We start from the raw sequence: 19,487 nt of genomic DNA on the forward strand, positions 1-19,487 counted from the left end.
CATCATACAGGAAATGTTACACTATCTTATGAGCAAAACTGTACAACTGTGCAACTTAAAAACACAATTCTGGATTATTTGAAATGGGTGAAGACACATTATTTATGTTAAGATGCAATTCATATTAAAAAAAATTTCTTTTACTACTTAACATTTTAGTTTCAGTATGTATAGTTTTATATAATATTAAAACAGTTTCAGGCATCAAAGTGCTTGTTTATGTTTACGTTTTTGACGAAACATATCAGCATTATAAAATTCAAGCAAGGGGTAAAAATTATCACATATACTTGCATAATTTTTTTAATTTAATATACACTTCTTAATTACAAGTTCAATACATTTTTGCAATAACTGTTTCTTATTACCTTTTAGCAAAACCACAGGTTGATCATTAATGAAATTAATAATCTTCCCCCTTTATAACTAATTGGCTGATTCATAAACTTGCCTTTCTAACTTGGACTCCTTCAAGCACTTTAAAGACACAAGATTAATTAAAAATGAATGACCCATTACTTTAAGTTGAAAACATCTTTCAATTACTTACAAAGAAAAGAATTTTGCTGCGACAAACAAGAACAGCAGCCATTCCTGTCGGTACTATAGGAGTTGCTGATGGAGGTATTCTTAAACACCATTGAACAGCCCATTTAAGTTGTTGTTGCTGTATTAAACTGGGTACCTGAAAAAAAAATTACAATGAAATTAGATTCAAATTTAATGACCCGAAAATATTTACCACTTACATTCTGAAAGGATATTACATGAAAATTCAATTTTAAAACATTCAACAATTTTTATTTTACAAATTCAACTGATCTCTAATTATAATAATGTTCTGAATAATTTGTTTCTGTTTGTGATACCATAGTGACTAAGTTCTTGCCTTTCCTGCAAGCAGGATCATCCGACTAAAACTATATTAGTAAATCAGTTATAATGAAATGCTATTAGCATCTTGATACTATATCTGAGATATAACAATCAATGTTCCTTTATATTGATCAATATATCTATCCTGCCTTAGCATCCTACAGAATTTTTACAATATCGATCAATCACAACCAAATATTATTTTTCTACATTCTAAAAAAACCTTGTTTAAACTGATGATGCTAGCACCAGAACAATGATTTTAGATATTGTGTTACAAAACCATAAATGGATTTCTGTTAAGGTTTTTATATAAAAAGTACAACTGTTGAAACCCAAACAAGACTTGTGCATATTTAAAGAATAATACAACTGATTAACATGAAAACTTTTTCTAGCACAAACTGGATCTATGTACACACAGTGTTTGTTAGAATAAATAAGATGTATTAAACATTTAAAAAATGTAATTTCTTTTAAATTTAAAGGAATTACCACACAATAAAAAAGCCGTTAAGGTTAAATATGAAATATACATTTGAAAAACTAACTGATTATAACAAAAAAAGATATGGCTACAAAAAGAAAGAGTTAGAGTGAGTGGGAGAAGAGAGAGTGAGATTTAACTATTGGATTGGTGCTTATAGGTTTTATCAAACATTTTCTGTGTACATAAAACTAAGTAAATCACATTTAAAATACAAGGTATTTCTAAAATCAATGTTCGTTTAATGTTGAGCAGATGAAAATTCCAATTTTTAGGATCACTTCTGGCCACTAAAAGAAAATGTACAAGTTGTGGCTATTAAATATTTTATTTTAAATTTATACATATTTAATTATTATTATTCCCTTCAATATAAACCCCACTTCTATCCTTACAACGCTCCACAAGAATTTACCATTGTTCGAAACAATGCTAGAAGTCTTCTTCTGTGAGCCTTTCATGACATGTGCCTTTCTTTTCTTTTGCTTTTTCTTTCACAGCTTCAATGGTCTGAAATCTTGTTCCTTTTAAAGCAGATAAAAGTGACGTGGTGTCAGGCTAATAAGGTGATGGTCTACCACTGGGATGTTATAATTGGCTAGAAATGTCTGTCTTGACAGACAATGCAGTGTGAGCTGTATGTTGTCCTGATGAAGAACCCATGACTTGTTCTTCCACAATTCGAGTTATTTTTTTCTTATTTTTTCATGGAGCTCAGCAAGGACCCCAAGGTAGTAATGTTGATTAATATTTTGACCTTCAAGAACCCAGTGAAGGTACACAATCCCTTGAATATCAAAAAAACAATCACCATCACTTTGAATTTTGATTTGCTCATTCCAACTTTTTTAGCTCTCAGTGAAGTTGGAACCTTCCAATACATGGATTGACGCTTAGTTTCTGGATCGTAAGTGAAAAACCATTTTTGCATGTTAAAATTGTTATGTAAAATTTGCCTTACACATTTTATGTCAATTTCTAGTTTCAACAATCGCATGAATAGTTAACCGACAGTCAGATCAGATCAGATTACAAATTTTTTTATTCGATTTTGACATGGAAAGGCAACCTAGGCAAACATCATCTTCAATGTCTTCTCGGCCATCTTGGAAATGCTTAAACCACTCAAAAACCCACACTCGTGATAAACATTTTTTGCCATATACTTTTTTTTTAATAAAAGATAAGTTTCAGTAGCAGTTTTTCTAAGTTTCATATGAAATTTCACGACAATTCTTTGCTCTAATAAAACATTTACCATTTTTTTTTGGCAAAACAAAAAAACAGATCTTATCCAAACGAGGCCACAACCAGACTAATATGTCTACAGAAACTGGAGTGGCAACAATTGAAAAAGAAGGCTTCACGCCACACAACTGTCGGTTGTATGAATTTGGCACATGTGCAGTTCTTCTGTAGCAGCATTAGTCTTGTTATTTAATAGCCACACCTTGTACATTAGAAGTCTTAACACAACACAGTATGGATGACTCTCAACAAGAAATTCATTATACAATTATTTTGTTTGTTTGCCGCAGCATTTTTAAAGTGTACAATTTTTCATTTATTATTAGTCAAATCATGTAATTAAATTCTCTATACAGAGTATCATGGTTTGCAGAAGTACTGAGGGTCTCTGATTTAGAAGCCATCTGTCTAATTGTTATATTTATTTTATAAGATACAAGTTATATATAGGTAATTTATGATTACCTATATATAACCTATATCACAGGAAGAGAGAGAAGTAAAGCTTGAATATATGACAATTAATAATTTTTAAGTCATTGACTAAAACAATTCAGTTTGCTCGTCACACAACATGAATAACTTACAAAATAGAACTTTTCCATAATGAGAAGACTGACTAAGTATAAATACAAAGTTTGTATTGATAATAGAAAATAAAAAATATGTTTCTTTCTTTCCACCATTTTCTAGCAGATCAATTGTAATAACTAGAACAAGTATTGTGAAAATAAATTAGTTTTACTTAATGATGGTAAGTATTCATTTATTTTTTATTTTAGAAGAAGTATTACACATTTTTAAATATACAATTTTTAAATAATCAAATAAATTATTTCACTGTTTTATAATTAAACCAAATTAATAAACACCTTTAATTATTACTTACACTTTTTATTCATTATAATAGTTATTTACTTACCAATTCTAATTTCATAATCTGCACAAAGTCTTTAAGAACGTTGTATGGAACATTAAGCATTCTCCCAAACCCAGATAATGCATTTGGTTTGTAAGGTGGTGATGCCGCTCTAGTATCAAAAAATTTTTCTATAATCTGTAACAAAACAAAAAAAAATTACCATCATAATTTACACAAATCTCAGATGAAAAAAAAAAAAAAAATAGAATTATAAACTCTTCAGAAAAATAAGATGTAGGAGTTACAATGACGAAATGAGATATTTCAGTAAGAGATTATCATTCATAATAACTGAATTACTTTGTCATACATTTCTAATTAATTCTTTATACAAAATTAGTTTTTAACAGTGTTTAGTGTTATCAATGGTGTACACAACAGCAATGGTGGCTCACATATAGACACTGTGGAACTGCAGCACCTCCTATTTCCACTCGATATTATCGATAACATTTAATATAACAAGTCCTTTTTTCTTTAATTCTTTCTTTATACTTGTACAATATAAGCCTAATGTTAAGCTTGTACTTAAGCTTAATGTCAGTAGCCATCCCCCAGTTAATGAAAAAGATACAAAATTTTTTTATGGAACTGTGTGCTTCACAGTTCCAGCAGAATGATATTTGGCTGTTCTGCTCATGCGCACACAGGAAGCTGCACGCAAGACTGTGAGGGAAAGCACTGTCGACCTGGCATGCTGGTGGAAGGTAGTTTGTTTTTTACTCCGCGTGTGTACGGGACATTCTTTGTTCGTTCCCTTTTCTAGTCGATAGAAAGAATATGAAAGTGGTTTAGTTGTTTTTTCATTAGTGATCAGAAGATGGCAAAAAGCAAGGGCTCTTTGATTAACAAATCTGTCCAAAAACACGCTAGAAGGGTGAAAGGGAAGGTAATTAGTAAACACTAATTACATATTAGTTTCCGTATACATAGAAATTTAAATTATGCACCACTGGACTACAGTGTTTTTAAGTGGATATTTTATTATTTATTTGGTTAAACTGAATGGTTTTTATACACAATGTGATTAAAAGCTGTCATATTCTTGAATATAATAAAGTGTAATATTAGATTATTATCTGCTTATAGCTATTCTATTTGATTCATTTTTTCTTTTTGGTCTTTTATTTTACAGAAAACTTTAACCATGGCCTTGAAAAGGCCCAGAGAAAAATTTCCTGGAACAGCACCCCCACTAATTTTAGCTACGAGTCACCACTGCACAACAATGAATTTAATTTAAAACACAGAGTACACAAGGCACTGAATGTTCAGCCCATAGTACTGAATGTAGCCTGCTGTGATAATGATCTTTTCCTAGACATATGTCCAATTAATATGATTTGTGTTTATTAACAATGTCTGAAAATGTTTCCTGTTCGTTTAATATGGAAGTTAGTAAAGAATTAACATTATAATTTGTAAATTCCTTAAGTAATGTTACGGGTAAATGTAATTTGTGTGTAATCATTCCTTGTTTTGTTCTGCATGTATGTTAAGTATTAAAACCATAATGGTGGTAAGCAACTTGATAAGAGTCAAAGTTACTTCTAAAAATAACATGGTCATCTTCACTAATATAATGGATTTCAAGCATGGCAAGAGGGAAAGTGAGTTCCTGTTGTCTTCTTTTCTAAAACAAATGGTTGCTAATCAGCATGGATACATATTAAATGTAGGTCACATTCACTCCTACAAGTAAAACCTCCACTACTTTCACTACATAGACTTTCTGTATAGTGAGCATCATATCCCTATAAAAAAGTTTCTTTGATGCCTATAGAACCTTAGATGCTCTATGTATGCCACAATCAAAAGAAATGAGCAGATACATGCATGCAACAGATTATTGTACCCCTTCCTACTGTGAAACATGTTAACTACTTCAACTCAGCAGGTAGTTTTATTTTGAGAAGTATTTTATAAAAAAAAGTTGGGTGTTTTTAACTTTGGATGCTATATGCAAAATCTTTGATCATAAGGATTACTGTGATGCATGAGTTTATCTGGCTTATTTCAGTTCTTTTTGTAAACATGAAAATACGCATGATTGAATCCACTTCTATATTGTCTTTTTTAATACATATTGTCATTTAATATCTATCTCATGAAAATTGGTAGAGCGATTCTGCAGTTATAATCCCATAAAAATATATATTCATTACCATGGCAGTCAAGTAAAAAAAAAAAAAAAAAAAAAACTATCTGGAAAGGCATTACAAAATATTGTAAACTTAAGATACAACAAAATTTAAACACATGGGCTGATGTATATAAAAAAAAGTTTCATATAGATTTTTTAAAAATCCAAATTTTTACACAAAAGAACAAATGGAACAAAATTTGTGTTTTTACTTTTCTGGCATCAAGCTCTAGAACTATGCTGCAAGGAGGAAAGTATGGTAATCAATCAAAAAATGGGGTTTAGGTTTTTTGCATTTTTCAACATTTCATAATCCTGACCCCCAAAAAAAGTGGGGGTAATGTTCGTACATATGTACTTAAGTATGTACATTGGGGTGTTTGAAGTTTAATAACTTATGAGTGGATAAACCAATTTTGATGAAAGTTTGTACAGCCTCGGGTATATGGGACAATATGTGAATAAAATTTTAGGGTCAACATATCCAGGGGTGGGAAGAGTTTTTGGGGGTCAAAATTTTGTAAATATAACCCCACTTTACATTACGCTCAATACATACCTGCATGTTTATCTTAGCATTTAAAAAAAAAATTGCCCAAAATTCACCCTCTTTCTCAAAAATCAAAAAAATTTATCTTTTTATTTATTAGATACTTTTTAACCTACTGTGGGTGGGGGAGCCGATCAAAGTTTAAAACTATTCATTTTTTAGATTTTTCACAACTTTTCTGGGTTAACTTTTAATATAAAAGTATTCTTTTAGTAATAACATAAGGCATGGTTTAAAAGTATGGGCCGATCGTTAACTAAATGTAAAAAGTTGAAAAAAAATGAAAAATTTTTTAATGGTTTCAAATACACATTTAGTTTATTTTTCTACATATTCACCATTTTGTTCAGAACAATTCTTCAAACTCATTGCGTAGAATTCTGCCACCTGGGATTGTAGCCACTTTTAAAAATAGATTTTCAACTCTTCACTTTCATGGAATTATTGAGAAACAAGCCAGTTTTTGTGGTAAAAGAAGAGCTGGTAGTCACTGGGTGTGACATCATGACTGGAAGGGGAATGATAAAAAATCTCTCATATGAATTTTTGGATAGTTTCTGTTTTGCATGCAACCATAATGTGGATGTGGATTATTCTGAAGAATAATTCCTAGCTTCAGCATTCTTTATCATTGGTTTTGAATGGCTCAATGCAGTTTAGAAAGTTTCACAGTACACTTGTGATTTGATGGATGTTCCAGGTTCCATGAAATCAATCAAAAGTACACTCCCCTCTTTTGGTCCCCCAGAATACAGTTGCCATGATTTTCCTCTGAGACTGTGCTTGTCTTAATTTTTTCAGTTTAGGTGAACCACAATGATGCCACTACATGGATCGTTATTTCATCTTAGCATTGATGTATGAAATTCACATTTCTTCACCAGAAACAATGTGGGAAAAAATTCATCTTCCACATCATTAAAGCAGTTGAGAAAAGCACATGCAGACATCATTCTGTGAACTTTGTGAGCACTTATCAACATTTTTGGCATTCAGAGTGCATGCAGTTTACGATGCCTAGAGTGTCAGTCACAATTCTGTACAATATTGGTTTTGAAACTTCTAGAAATTTTACAGAAATATTGCTAATTGTAAAACTATAATTTTCTCCCACTTTTACATTTACAAATTTAACAAGATTGCCAGTCCAGACACTAGGCCATTTCAACAATTGAATGGCCTTCCTTAAACTCACAGCACCATTGCCTTACTTTTCATTCACTCAATGTGGTAGGTTCATATGTTTCAGGCAGTTGGTAAATTTCAGCAGCATTATATCCTCATGCGTTTAAAAACCTAATCATTGACCAAACTTCACAACAGGCAGGATTTGTTATTACCGCACTCATTTTAACACACTGTCTTGCACAGGCAACCAACAATGAACTGACAGCAATGTGGTGGTTACATGCCCAAAGACCACTTAAAGCTAATGTGTGAACCAATCACTGTTGCCAATCGCTATTTATAATTCATCAACCCTTACTTTTGAACAGTGCCTCGTATTATAGCAAAATTTCATCATAATTCACCCTCCAACCACAAAAAAGAAACCTTAGCTAACTTTTTACATGCAATGGTTCTTCAACCATACACTCAAATTTTTCAACCTTAATTATACTCATTTCCTGACATCAAAAAATGGTTAAATTTTCAAAGCAATGCAAGTCAGGCGACAATACAATAAAAATAAATATGTCATAGGTAATTTCATATATCTATTAATACAAGAGAAAAATCTTGAGGAAGGAAGCTGAATCAATAAAAAGTAGCTATCGAACTGATTGATTTTGACTGTTGAAGAGGAATTCAATATAACTAGTGCAAATTTACCTTCTAAAATTTACATACACTAACCGTCTGGTTTACTTACAAATAACTGGTATCACTATTATTATTTAAAAATAAGTAATATTTACAGTATTATTTACAAGTAATTATCTAGGTTATAATGCAGAATCAAATTACATATAAATATTTTTTTGTTTGGCAAAAAATTTAAAAAAAAGTATAAATTTACATGCCAATTTAAATACTTATACAACTGAAAAGAAAGTGGTAAAATAAATACTTTACAAAGAAATTTTATAACTTAACAGTAATTCCCAAACTGTGCGCCACAGCACCCCGGGGAGCCGCAGTCTCTTCACAGGGCACAGAGAACCGTTCTCTGTGATTATTGTAAAAGCTTTATAATTAATTGAACCAAGACATTTATAATTATTAATTTAACGTTAATAAAGTAAAAAAAAAATAATGAAGATATATAAGTTTTATTTATTTGTATCTCTTATGAGTAGTCATACTTTTACTTAGGGTAGGGTGCCATGAAAAAGTTTTAATTGAAAAAGGATGCTGCGACTCTGAAAAGTTTGGGAACCACTGACTTAACACATTCAATGTTACTTTTCATCAGTGTATTAACCCTCTGCACTGAACTAATTTTTTTGTTTTTAACTCATGTACATTACTTATCAACATTTATATATGTCTTGGAATGTAAAACATTTGATAAAACCAAAAAATACAACCACGTGTTAACACGTTGTGTAAACAGGAGACAAAAAAGCACTGGATTTGTACAATCCATGCTGAACTCACTTATGCATGGTTGAGTGTATTTGTAAACTTCTTATGTTTTTATGCTGGTAATTTATGATAACTAATTTGCTAACCCTTTAATAAGATAAAAATAATTTATTTTTTCAATTTATGAAAAAAAATCCAAGTTTCTGGATTTTAATTATAAAATGTCTATATTTTCTTTAAAGTAATTTTCATGAAAGTCATCTTTTTAAATGTAATTTTCTTGAAAAATTTTTTTTTACTTTCTAGTATGAATTGTTTTGTTTTTGTTTCATATATCATTATTTTTTCATTACATAAGAATAAATAACCAGCGTCAGGAAAGTATAACAACTTTGTTGTCAGATTTTTATCACAATTTCACTACAAAAAAGTAAGAATGATCTGAGGTTAAGCTGCTGTGAACAATTTTTACACATAAGACTGAAAAACCCACACAATGTAGATTCTGAAAAAGTATGTCATAGGTTAGATTTTTATAAATTCAGGATTATACTCTTAAACCCCTTAACATTGCAATCTTAATCTAAAAATTCAAAATTAATTTTAAAATGTTAGGATTTCAAACTATTTATTTTAGGAACCAAATAAAAACCTTATGAAAACCTACTTGTAATTCTTCTAAAGTCCATTGGTCCTTAAGTTCAGGTAGGCACGTTACTTTGATATGTAAGGATTGTAGATTAAGAGGATTTAGGCATACACGACAATGCAAAGTTTCCACTTTGAAATGTACCACTCCAGGTTCTGTGGCTGTTGTAATACCTTGTAACTGAAAAATGAATACAAAAAAAAAAAAAATGAAAAACAAAATGGAGATATATCAACATTATTACAACATTTAACTTTTGTTAAGTTTAAATAACAATTAAAACTATCTTTAATTACTGCAATTAAAAGAACACCTACTCGCATTTACAACTTTAATGATTAACACTACAAGAATTTTATTTAGTATAAAGTAAATTATTTATACAAGACAGAAATGATATATTACAACAAAAATAAAATTATTCTATTACGATTTAAGAAAACTGGTACTTGAAGGAGAATTCTAAACTAAACAAGACTTAACATGAACCAACAAAAAAAAAAATATTATCTTACACAATCTTCATTTTGTATAAATCTTTGTAATTGTCTTCTCATATAAACACATCCGAGGAATCTTTCTAAAGGACAAAGTTCTGGTCCTGGTAGTCCTTGAGGATGTGGTGAAGGTGTACAAAGAATGTCAAGAGCTTCATGTGTAAGAAGAGTTGGTACTGCTCCAGCCCAAGATCTTTGTGGTAATACTCTCGATGACATCTGTCCAATACCTGCAATCCAGAAACATAGAATTATCAGAGCATCTTAAACTGTTTTAAATATCAATTCTGAAATCATAATCTATAAAATAATTCCATTATTACTAATATGATTACACAATTTACTTTCCTCAAACATGAAAAAATGCACACACACACAATGCACATGTGTGTATGCGAGTAAGAGAGGGAGTGAGAAAGAGAGGTAATCATACAAATGTAATAACAGACATACACATAATTTTATAAACTTCAACATAAAAAAGTATCTGAATATCACAGTTACTAAGAAGAGTGTTATTTTTATAAAATTAAAATATGGTTAACAAAATAATCAAAATTCTTGCTCTAGAATCTGAGCTGACAAACTCCTAATTTCTCAAAAATGAAGGTTGTGTAGTATTACAATTTCTGATTATGTCTATACCTATTAACCTATTATATGGACATTTGACTTAATTAATTTGGGTAAGTCTAGCAGACATGGCGGCTAATTAATCACCAAGAATTTTTTTTCCAGAACGTGTTATTATGTCAGTGATATAATTTCTCATTAACATGCTGCACAATATATTGTAGTAAAATCTCTTATGAGGTAATATGAATATATCTTTCAAAAGATGAAAAGATATTTTGTTATACATTGTAAAATTTTAATATATATTTACTTTTATGTCTATGATGAAATTAAACATATTCATTATTAGAAACTATGGTGCAATATTCATTGTTACGTTGGAATAAAAAAAAAAAGAGGCAATCCAATCCATTTAAACATATACAGTGATTTTGATAACTAACATTTAGTGAATCAAAGTACATTCAAGGAAAATGTGTTATAAATTTACATTATGATCATTATTAAGATTTATGGTTTTTTTTTTATTTTACATTTTCAATTGAGGCCAGAGATTCCCTCAGTGAAAAAAATTGAATTTAAATACTTTTTCTTAACCAAGCATAATAATTTTGTTTATTCTAAATTTAAAGATTTATCATGCGATTTGAGTATGATAAATTAACAGAGGCCTTTTCTCTTTAAAGTGAATATTTCGGTTCAGAAAAATTGTAGACATGCAAAAAAAATATAATTAAAGTCGTCAGCTTCAAACAATTTTAATGCAGTTTACTGAAAAAATTTCTTTTCCCCTTGTGCTCAATCCAACACGAAGAAAAAATTCAAGTTTTAAAAACTTTTCTTCTCAATTTTTTTTTTTTAATTTGATGATTTTTTAAATCTGAAGGGCACTGTAAAAAAGTAGAATATTCAAGCGTTAATTTTTTTTTTTATTTGTCTCTAATTCTCTTGGTTGCAAAGTTAAAACAATTTGAATACAATCATTCTTTATTCATAATTTTTTTAATATAATATATACGTATCCCTTTTAATTTTTTGTACCAGTGTATAATGTAGCAGTAGTATGAAATAAAAAAATTAAACTTATTTATAATTTGCTACACAGCCACTTTACTAATGCAAGTTTGAACCTTTCTGTGTTCTGTGTAGCAGTTACCAAATGTGTCATTTTGATGATTTATAATAAATATGACAAAACAAACGAGTACTTATTGTACACGAAACATTATAATTCAATTATCAACAAAGAAATTAAGAAAAAGTGACACGAATACATATACAAAAAAAATAAAATTGAAGTAGAAAAAAAAATTTTTAATTTTTGATACAAATTATAAACAAACCAATTATCAGATATTATATGTTTTTATACCAAATTACAGCTTACATCAACCTGTTTAAAATGTCATTTAGTTTATGAATCATGTAGCATTTCTCAAGCATGTATTAAAATGTTTAAGTCATCAATGACTTAAGTAAATTTTATATGATTTTAGGTCTGTATGAGTTAACAACATGATCGGTATCGGTCCAATCTTGCATGAATTGACAGGATTATTGGTGCTTGTTCTAACTTGCTCAGTGCAAATTCTGTCACATGCGGTAAACAAGTAATTACATGTTTATTCCTTTGTTGCGCGTGTTGCATTTCAAACCTATATAAACAGCAGTACAGTGTGGAATATATAAAAAATCCCACAAATTCGTAATCACCAATGTGTCGTATTTGTAAAATACTTTTTCATATGAAACTTTTCAAGCAAAAAGATCATTTTAATAAAATGCACTCAGATAAGAAAGACAAAGATGTGGTCTAATTTCAAGACCTGGAAAAGAAATATGTAGCTCAGCCAACTATATCAAAATCTTTTTAAGCGGCTTCCAGGTAAAATGATGACGGACTTAGAGTTTCATACAATATTTCATTTTTAATTGCCTAAACAGGCAAGCCACACACTACATACTATTGGGGAAGATTTAATTTTACTGGCAATAACAGAATAACCACTGTCCTCCATAAACCAGCAACAGATATTATCCGAAAACTTTTTCTGAGCAATAGTTCTGTGCAAAGATGAATTGATGAAATTGCTGAAATCATCGAAGAATCATTATGCAATCATCTGAAGATTTGTCAATTTTCAATTCTGTTGAATGAGTCCACTTTACCAACTACTGAAGCATTGTTGTTGTCATATGTGAGTTTTAACAAAGATGAGAAAATATGTCAAGAACATTATTTGCTAGAAATTTAGAGAAGGATGCAAAGGGAGAAACCATATGTAATAACTAGAAACGTTTTGACGAAAAGGAAATTCTTTTGAAGAATATTATGCCAATTGCTACAGATGGCGCTCCAGCTACGACAGGATGAAGGCTTCATCGCGTACTTAAAAAATAAAGTTCCAGACGTGCTTGCTGTACATTGTTTCATTCATTGGCAACATTTAGTTGCAAGAAACCTGAGTGAATGCCTGCATACATCACTGCAATATGCCATGAGAGCAGTTAATAAAAACAGAAGCAACTCACTAAATAACAGAAGATTTAGTCAGCTTTGTATTGCCAATTATGAAAATTTCAACCCTTGCTGCTTCACACAGAAGTGCGCTGGCTATCAAAAGGTACTTGTCTGACTCGATTTTACAATCTGTTTAATTCTGTGATAGAGTTTGTGGAAAACAAAGACATAGAGCTGCACGACAACATCATTTCATTAAAGAATGATATTACGTATTTGACAGATCTATATAAATTGTTTAATGATGTTAATCTCCAGCTTCAAGGTGATGACTTGAACTTGATTAAAACAAAAAATGTCATTGCTGCATTGGTAGCCAAACTGCTATTAAGAAGAGAAATATTGGCAAAAGTGAATTTAATAACTTCCCTAATTTATCAGCAGTTATCCTTCAACAATAACTTGTTTGTTTACTGCCAACATTTGAAAGAACCTCCACAGTAATTTCAAAGAACGGTTCCAGAACATTTTAAATATGGAAATACCACTAGTGTTGGTTCCTTTTGCAAATGCCAACACAGTAGGATCATTCTGATTAGAAGAACAACTTATAGAACTGATAACAAATGAAAAAATAAAAATAAAATTCAAGAATTTTGGCTGCAAAAGCCAATTCTGCAATGTACCCTGGATAATGGTTGATTGTTCAATGACTTCTAATAGCATTCCCATCATCATATTTGTTCATGTGAATTTAATGTTAACCAGAAAGAGAAATCGACTGCATGTTACTGAACATGGCGACTTACAGCTGATTTTAAGTAAATTTAAGCCTGATATACAAACTCGTTAAAGCACATCAGATTCATCGTTTACATCAATGCAAGTGTAATTTTTCAACTGAAACCTTCGTTTTAATTATTGAATTGTTATATTGAATATGCTATCACAAAATTGCTGTTATGTAACTATATAGATACAATTGTAATTTTTTTGAAAGCAATTTTAATAAAAATACTTCCAAATATGATTAAATATGCATTTTAATTGCTCTCATTTAAAATGTAACTCAAATAGGATATGCCACGTTTAAAAACAATAATTAATTGCAACTGCTGTTTTTAAGAGCACATCTTCAAAACAGCAATTGCAATTATTATTTTTAACAGATAGTATGATTAAAAATTTTGGGAGCACTAGAAAAGTTTTGATTCTCAATGTGGGTGGTGCGGAAAAAAGTTTAGAACCAATGGTCTAAATTCAAATTCATTCATCCTCATCATAAGTCCAAGAAATCTTAACCTTCTTTTCCTACAATTTTTTTTCTAATGTTATATTTAATGATATTAATTCTTTTGTTTGTCTTAATTTATAAATACTTTGGTCTTTTTTAGATCTGTATATTTTTCTGAGGATTCTCCTTTCTACTTTTAATATATATTTTTTTTTAGATTGGTAAAGTAAATTATTTCCATACCATAAAGAATGACAGGTTTAATTTCTGTATAATGGTTTAATTTTGGCACTGATAGTCAAATTTTTTTAGTTAAAAAGGCTAAATTTTCTGTTTTGCCAGTTTATCTTCTAAACAACTTTTGTCTGTTCCAAAATAGCTGATTATTTCCCTTAAATATTTAAAATTTTTAGATGTTCTAACATTTCCAGTTTTGTTATGGTTTATTTTTTATTGAAGTTTCTAATGCTTGATATGATTTTAGTTTTAGTAAAAGAAATTTGTAAACCAACTTTTTCAGCTATAATTTTAAGATCTTTAATTTGGGTAACTGCATTTTCTTCTGATCCCATTAATAAAAACTAAATCATTAGCAAATGCTAAACATTTAACCTCCATCATCTCTTTTTGGTGTCCAATCTTCTTCCTTTGTTATTTTTCTTCCAGAATGTTGTCATAATTTTATCCCAATACATATTGAAAAGAATGGGCGACAAACCATGTTCCTGTCTTAATCCTGTTTTGCTTTATAATGGTTTGCTGATATATCTCTAGAATTTTACTAGTTTTAAAACAAGTTAAAAAAGTATAATACATTTTAAAAGTTTGAAATTTGCTAGAATTTCACAATTTTCTTCATGTTTAAAACCAATATCCCATTTTACGTCTTAAAAAGTATATACTTCAGGGTTCTTGTTTAAATAACTTTTATTATTATTTTAAGTCTTATATTATTTCTTTTTAAATTTATTTCTAATTCCAGTATTTGTTACTTTAAAAATTTCCTCTTTTCATTTCTGACAATTTTGTTTGTTTCTTTTCTAATTTTACTATTCAATTCACATTAAAAAAAAACAAACATACTTTTTAAAGTCTTTAACTGAGTTTAGAGATTTAGTGTTTACTAAAAATGCTGTTCCTAAATGTGCCATTGTATTCATTACTCTTTTTCCATTATTTTCCTTTAATAATTCTGAATCCATTTCACTTCAGTCCTTTTTAATTTAGGAATCTTGTTCCTTGAGAACTAGTATTGATATATTTAGTGTTTTTAATTCTGATATTAATTGTTTTAATTTTCCAATTCGAATAAGTGAATCTACATTGCACGTACTAAATATTTTCTTTTGTTCTTGTATTCTAAATTTTCCCTATGGAGGTCTGAACTGAACCTCCTGGTTACTTCAAATGATCCATGGAATCCGAATGACCAACGTTACCTTCATGGAGATTACTTTTATTAAAAGCCATTTCCAGGTTATTAATGATTTAAATTTGGCCAGATAAATCTGAAAAGATTTCAACTAAGGTTGTGAACCTAGGAGGTATGCTATGTTTAATACCACTGTGTGAATTATTAAAGTAATGTAAACTTTCTTTAAAAACAACTTCTGTAGTAAGATAGTAGGTTATGGATAAAAAAAATTTGCAAGGTCTGTTAAAAAAGTACATACACTAAGTCATAAAACAAAATGTACTTTATTTAGAAGTTACTTGTCTGGGTACCCTTCAAAGTACTCTCCTCCCCGACGCACACATTTATATCAACTGTGTTTCCACTTTTGAAAACAGTCCTGGAATGCTTCTTTTGTGATGTTCTTCAGTTCCTTCATTGCATTTGCCTCAATCTCGGGAATCGTCTCAAATCTTCTTCCTTTCAAAGATTTTTTGAGTTTCGGGAACAAGAAGTCACAAGGAGTGTGGTCAGGTGAGTAGGGTGGGTGAGGAAGAACAGTGATTGAGTGTCTGGCCAAAAACTCAAGAGCTCTGAGGGCTGAGCGTTGTCGTGATGAAAACACCAGTCACCACTCTTCCACATTTCTGGTCTTTTTCCCCGGATAGCGTCCCGCAGACGTTTGAGAACTTCAATGAACTTCTCTAATGGTCAGACGTCGATTTGCCCGAACCAGGGTGTTGATTTTTTCTACATGTGAGTCGTAAGTTGATGTGAAAGAACGTCCAGGATGCTCATCGTCTTCAGTCGACTGATGACCATCTTTAAAACCATCCATGTCACTTAAAACATGTTGCACGCTTCACAGCAACATCATTGTAAGCCGTCTTGAGCATATCAAAAGTTTCACTCTCAGATTTTCTGAGTTTAACAAAATTTCACAGCAACTCTTTACTCGTTCAAGTCACTCATTCCAAAATCCGCCAAACGAAAAAACACTTCACAAACTACCGCACAGCTAAGCAACCAATTAGGATATTTGAAATCAAAAAACTGTGTCGTAAACAGCTGATCTTATGAACATGGTGACGCCAAGCGGATTTGACTGGGAACCAACTGGACCCACGCAATTCAAACAATCTATGTATTTTTTGAACACACCTTGTATATATAAATATAATTTTTTACTGAAATTAATCTTTTTAACAATCATATTAAAAGTACTTTCATGAAATATTAAGGTAAGATATGTCTTATCTCAATACTTTGTATTAGGTGGTAGTAGAGTTTAAATATATTTATAAATAATTATAGTTAACAAAATATTTTTTATAGTATAATTAAAATAAATTAATAATAAATTTCCTCTAGAAACAGTTTCACGTTATTAAGCAGTTTCACTAATTTGCAATTTGATTAAAAAAAAAAAATAACTTTTATAAACATATGAAATTAATTAATAAGTAAGCACATGCCATATAATTATTAGACTTGAGAAAATAAATTGTTTTGTATTATATGCTATTGAAATAATGTTGCTGCTGAATTTATACTGACAGATAGCTGCTTTTAATTCTATTATAATAATTTAAACATCAGCAATTGATTAAGTTAATAAAATAATTATTTTTGTTATGTATTTTACATTCTTGGTTTAATTAATGTGAATATTAATAGATGACAGACAGACTATTAAAGAACAGTTATAAAATAATTAGTATAATATTTACATTCTACTTTACATACAGAAAACACAGATTTTGGATTTCTGAAATCTGAGTAAGTAATTTTGTACTGTGAAAAACCAGTAAACAATTGTAAGTAAATCACTAAAATACAGAAAATTAACTAACCACCTGGTCCTGGTGTTCCGGCTCCGCCTTTATGATCAGGACTGTGTAATGCAGGATGAGGATGGCCAGGTGACTGCCCTGGACGAGCAGGAGATGGACGAGGCATACCAGGTGAACCTGGCCAATTAGAAGCTGCTGGTGATGTCATACTCTGAGACGAAGGAAATGGGCTACCATCTGTATGACCTAATGAACAGAATAATACCTTTTTACAATGTTTTCCTAAGTAAATATTTTCTAAAAGTTCATAGCATACTCAGATTGTTTAGTAAGACTTTTTGGCTAGAAATTAAAGTAAATTATCTAAAGTATGGAAATTTTTGTATCATTAGATGTGATCATTTATTAATTTACAAGAAAAAAATTGAATTTCTCATACTTAAATTTAAGTAAAAAGTTTTGTCTTTATATCCTCCTATTAACTTTACACATAAAGGTAAATAATGCATTCATGAAAAAAGACATTAAAAGTTTTCAACAATAACAATTATGAGGATTTCAGAAAAAGATTCCTGAATCCCTAAAACATTACAATATATATATATATATATATTTTTTTTTAACAAGAATATATTAAATGAATTATTTTCAAAATAAGGAAAATGAAACTTCCTTGTTTAATGAAATTGGTAAACAAATTTATAAACTATATTACAATATGTTAAAACAAAGTGGTAAAATTATCACTTTAAAGTTTTTTTATTATTTTTTTTTTTGTACTCTTAGATGAGAATGAGGAGTCTTTAAAGGCAAGAAAACATTTTGGTCATCTGGTATTTTGATAGTTCAAAATGGCATGACTTATGTAATTCTTAATTTTTTTTTCTTGAATGAAAAATACCATATTTTAAAAACAGTAACACTTAGCATTATAAATTTATATTTAGAAATTAAACTTTCCAGAAGATATTATTTTGACAATTGCAGATGAAAATTCAATTTTTTTTCTTTTGCTAGACTGCTAAATTAATTAAAACATTTTTTCCCTTTCATAAAGACTAATTTAAGAGCTCAGAAAAAAAAAGTTGTTCTACCAAACTTTAACAATTATAAAAAGACAATTGGAAGTGTTAGAGAGAAAAGTTTTTCTCTGATTTTAATTTCTATGAAAGGATAAAAATTACAACGTTTCATGAAAATCTGGAATGACGGGTGTCAAAAGATGTTTTTTTTATACAACCTACATACCCAATACAGGTTTGTATCAATTTCGAGCAGATTATTGAAATTTCAAAATGACTTATTCAATATGTAAGAGGGCTATGCAATAAGTAAAGAATAAATTACTATAGAGAAATGAATAGTTATTCATTCAATGACAAAACTAATGCTTTCAACATAATTCCTGGCTACATTTAAGCACTTGTCCCATCTTTCTGTGAGCTTTCTTATTCCAGCAGTAAACAATTGTTCATCTCAGCATCTGGGCCATCTTGTACCACAATCTTGACTTCCTCAATGTTGCTGAACTTGATGTCATGTACACTAACTCTTGGATAAAAAAAATTTGATGGTGCAAGATTGGAAAGGGTGGATGTTGCCACATCCACCCTTAAATAAAGAACAAAGAAAGTGGATTTGAAAACAGTATTAGAAAATTAAAAATTCTGAGCAGGTGCGCATGGGAACAAGAGAACTGCATGTATAGAAGAATTTAATATTTCTCCATCATCATGCCTGACAATTAATTGCATCAGTAACAAGTTTGATGCAACAGGTTCAGTGGTTAATGAAAGCAAAATCTGGATGTCCTAGGATGTGTATGGGAGAAGAAAATATGATGAGGGTTACATTGACTGTTAAAATAAATAAAAAAGTCCACATGATGTGATGTTTGGGAACTATCCTTTTTAAAAAAAGTTCATTTCATTGTTTAATTCATAAACAGAATTTGAAGCTATACTGCCCAAGACTGTTGCATGGTATTCTTTATGACAACCTAGAATTGTGGTTACAATCCTGTGAAATCATGCATAACCAAATTCTTGACAAACCTATTTGATAAGATCCTCTTCTGGTTAGATGAGCTGTCCAAGTTGTCTAACCAAACACTAAACGATCATTATTAA

The 19,487-nt window shown here is 29.9% G+C and overlaps 1 protein-coding gene across 3 annotated transcripts in view; it reads right to left on the minus strand.

Annotated features, from left to right (window-relative positions):
- The window catches only part of MED14 (mediator complex subunit 14), a 130,384-nt gene that overhangs the window by 14,208 nt on the left and 96,689 nt on the right, over positions 1 to 19,487 (minus strand). For 2 of the 3 annotated variants that reach the window (XM_075360179.1, XM_075360159.1), the window contains 5 exons: positions 17,419 to 17,604; positions 9,920 to 10,131; positions 9,423 to 9,584; positions 3,534 to 3,668; positions 551 to 685 (listed from right to left, as the gene is read on the minus strand). In XM_075360179.1, the coding sequence (XP_075216294.1) occupies positions 551 to 685; positions 3,534 to 3,668; positions 9,423 to 9,584; positions 9,920 to 10,131; positions 17,419 to 17,604 (830 nt within the window). The remainder of the gene's footprint in view (positions 1 to 550; positions 686 to 3,533; positions 3,669 to 9,422; positions 9,585 to 9,919; positions 10,132 to 17,418; positions 17,605 to 19,487) is intronic. The other variant, XM_075360170.1, reaches the window with a different exon arrangement.

This window comes from Lycorma delicatula, chromosome 1 (assembly GCF_047948215.1).
Source record: "Lycorma delicatula isolate Av1 chromosome 1, ASM4794821v1, whole genome shotgun sequence".
In the NCBI taxonomy this organism is placed as follows: Eukaryota; Metazoa; Arthropoda; class Insecta; order Hemiptera; family Fulgoridae; genus Lycorma; species Lycorma delicatula.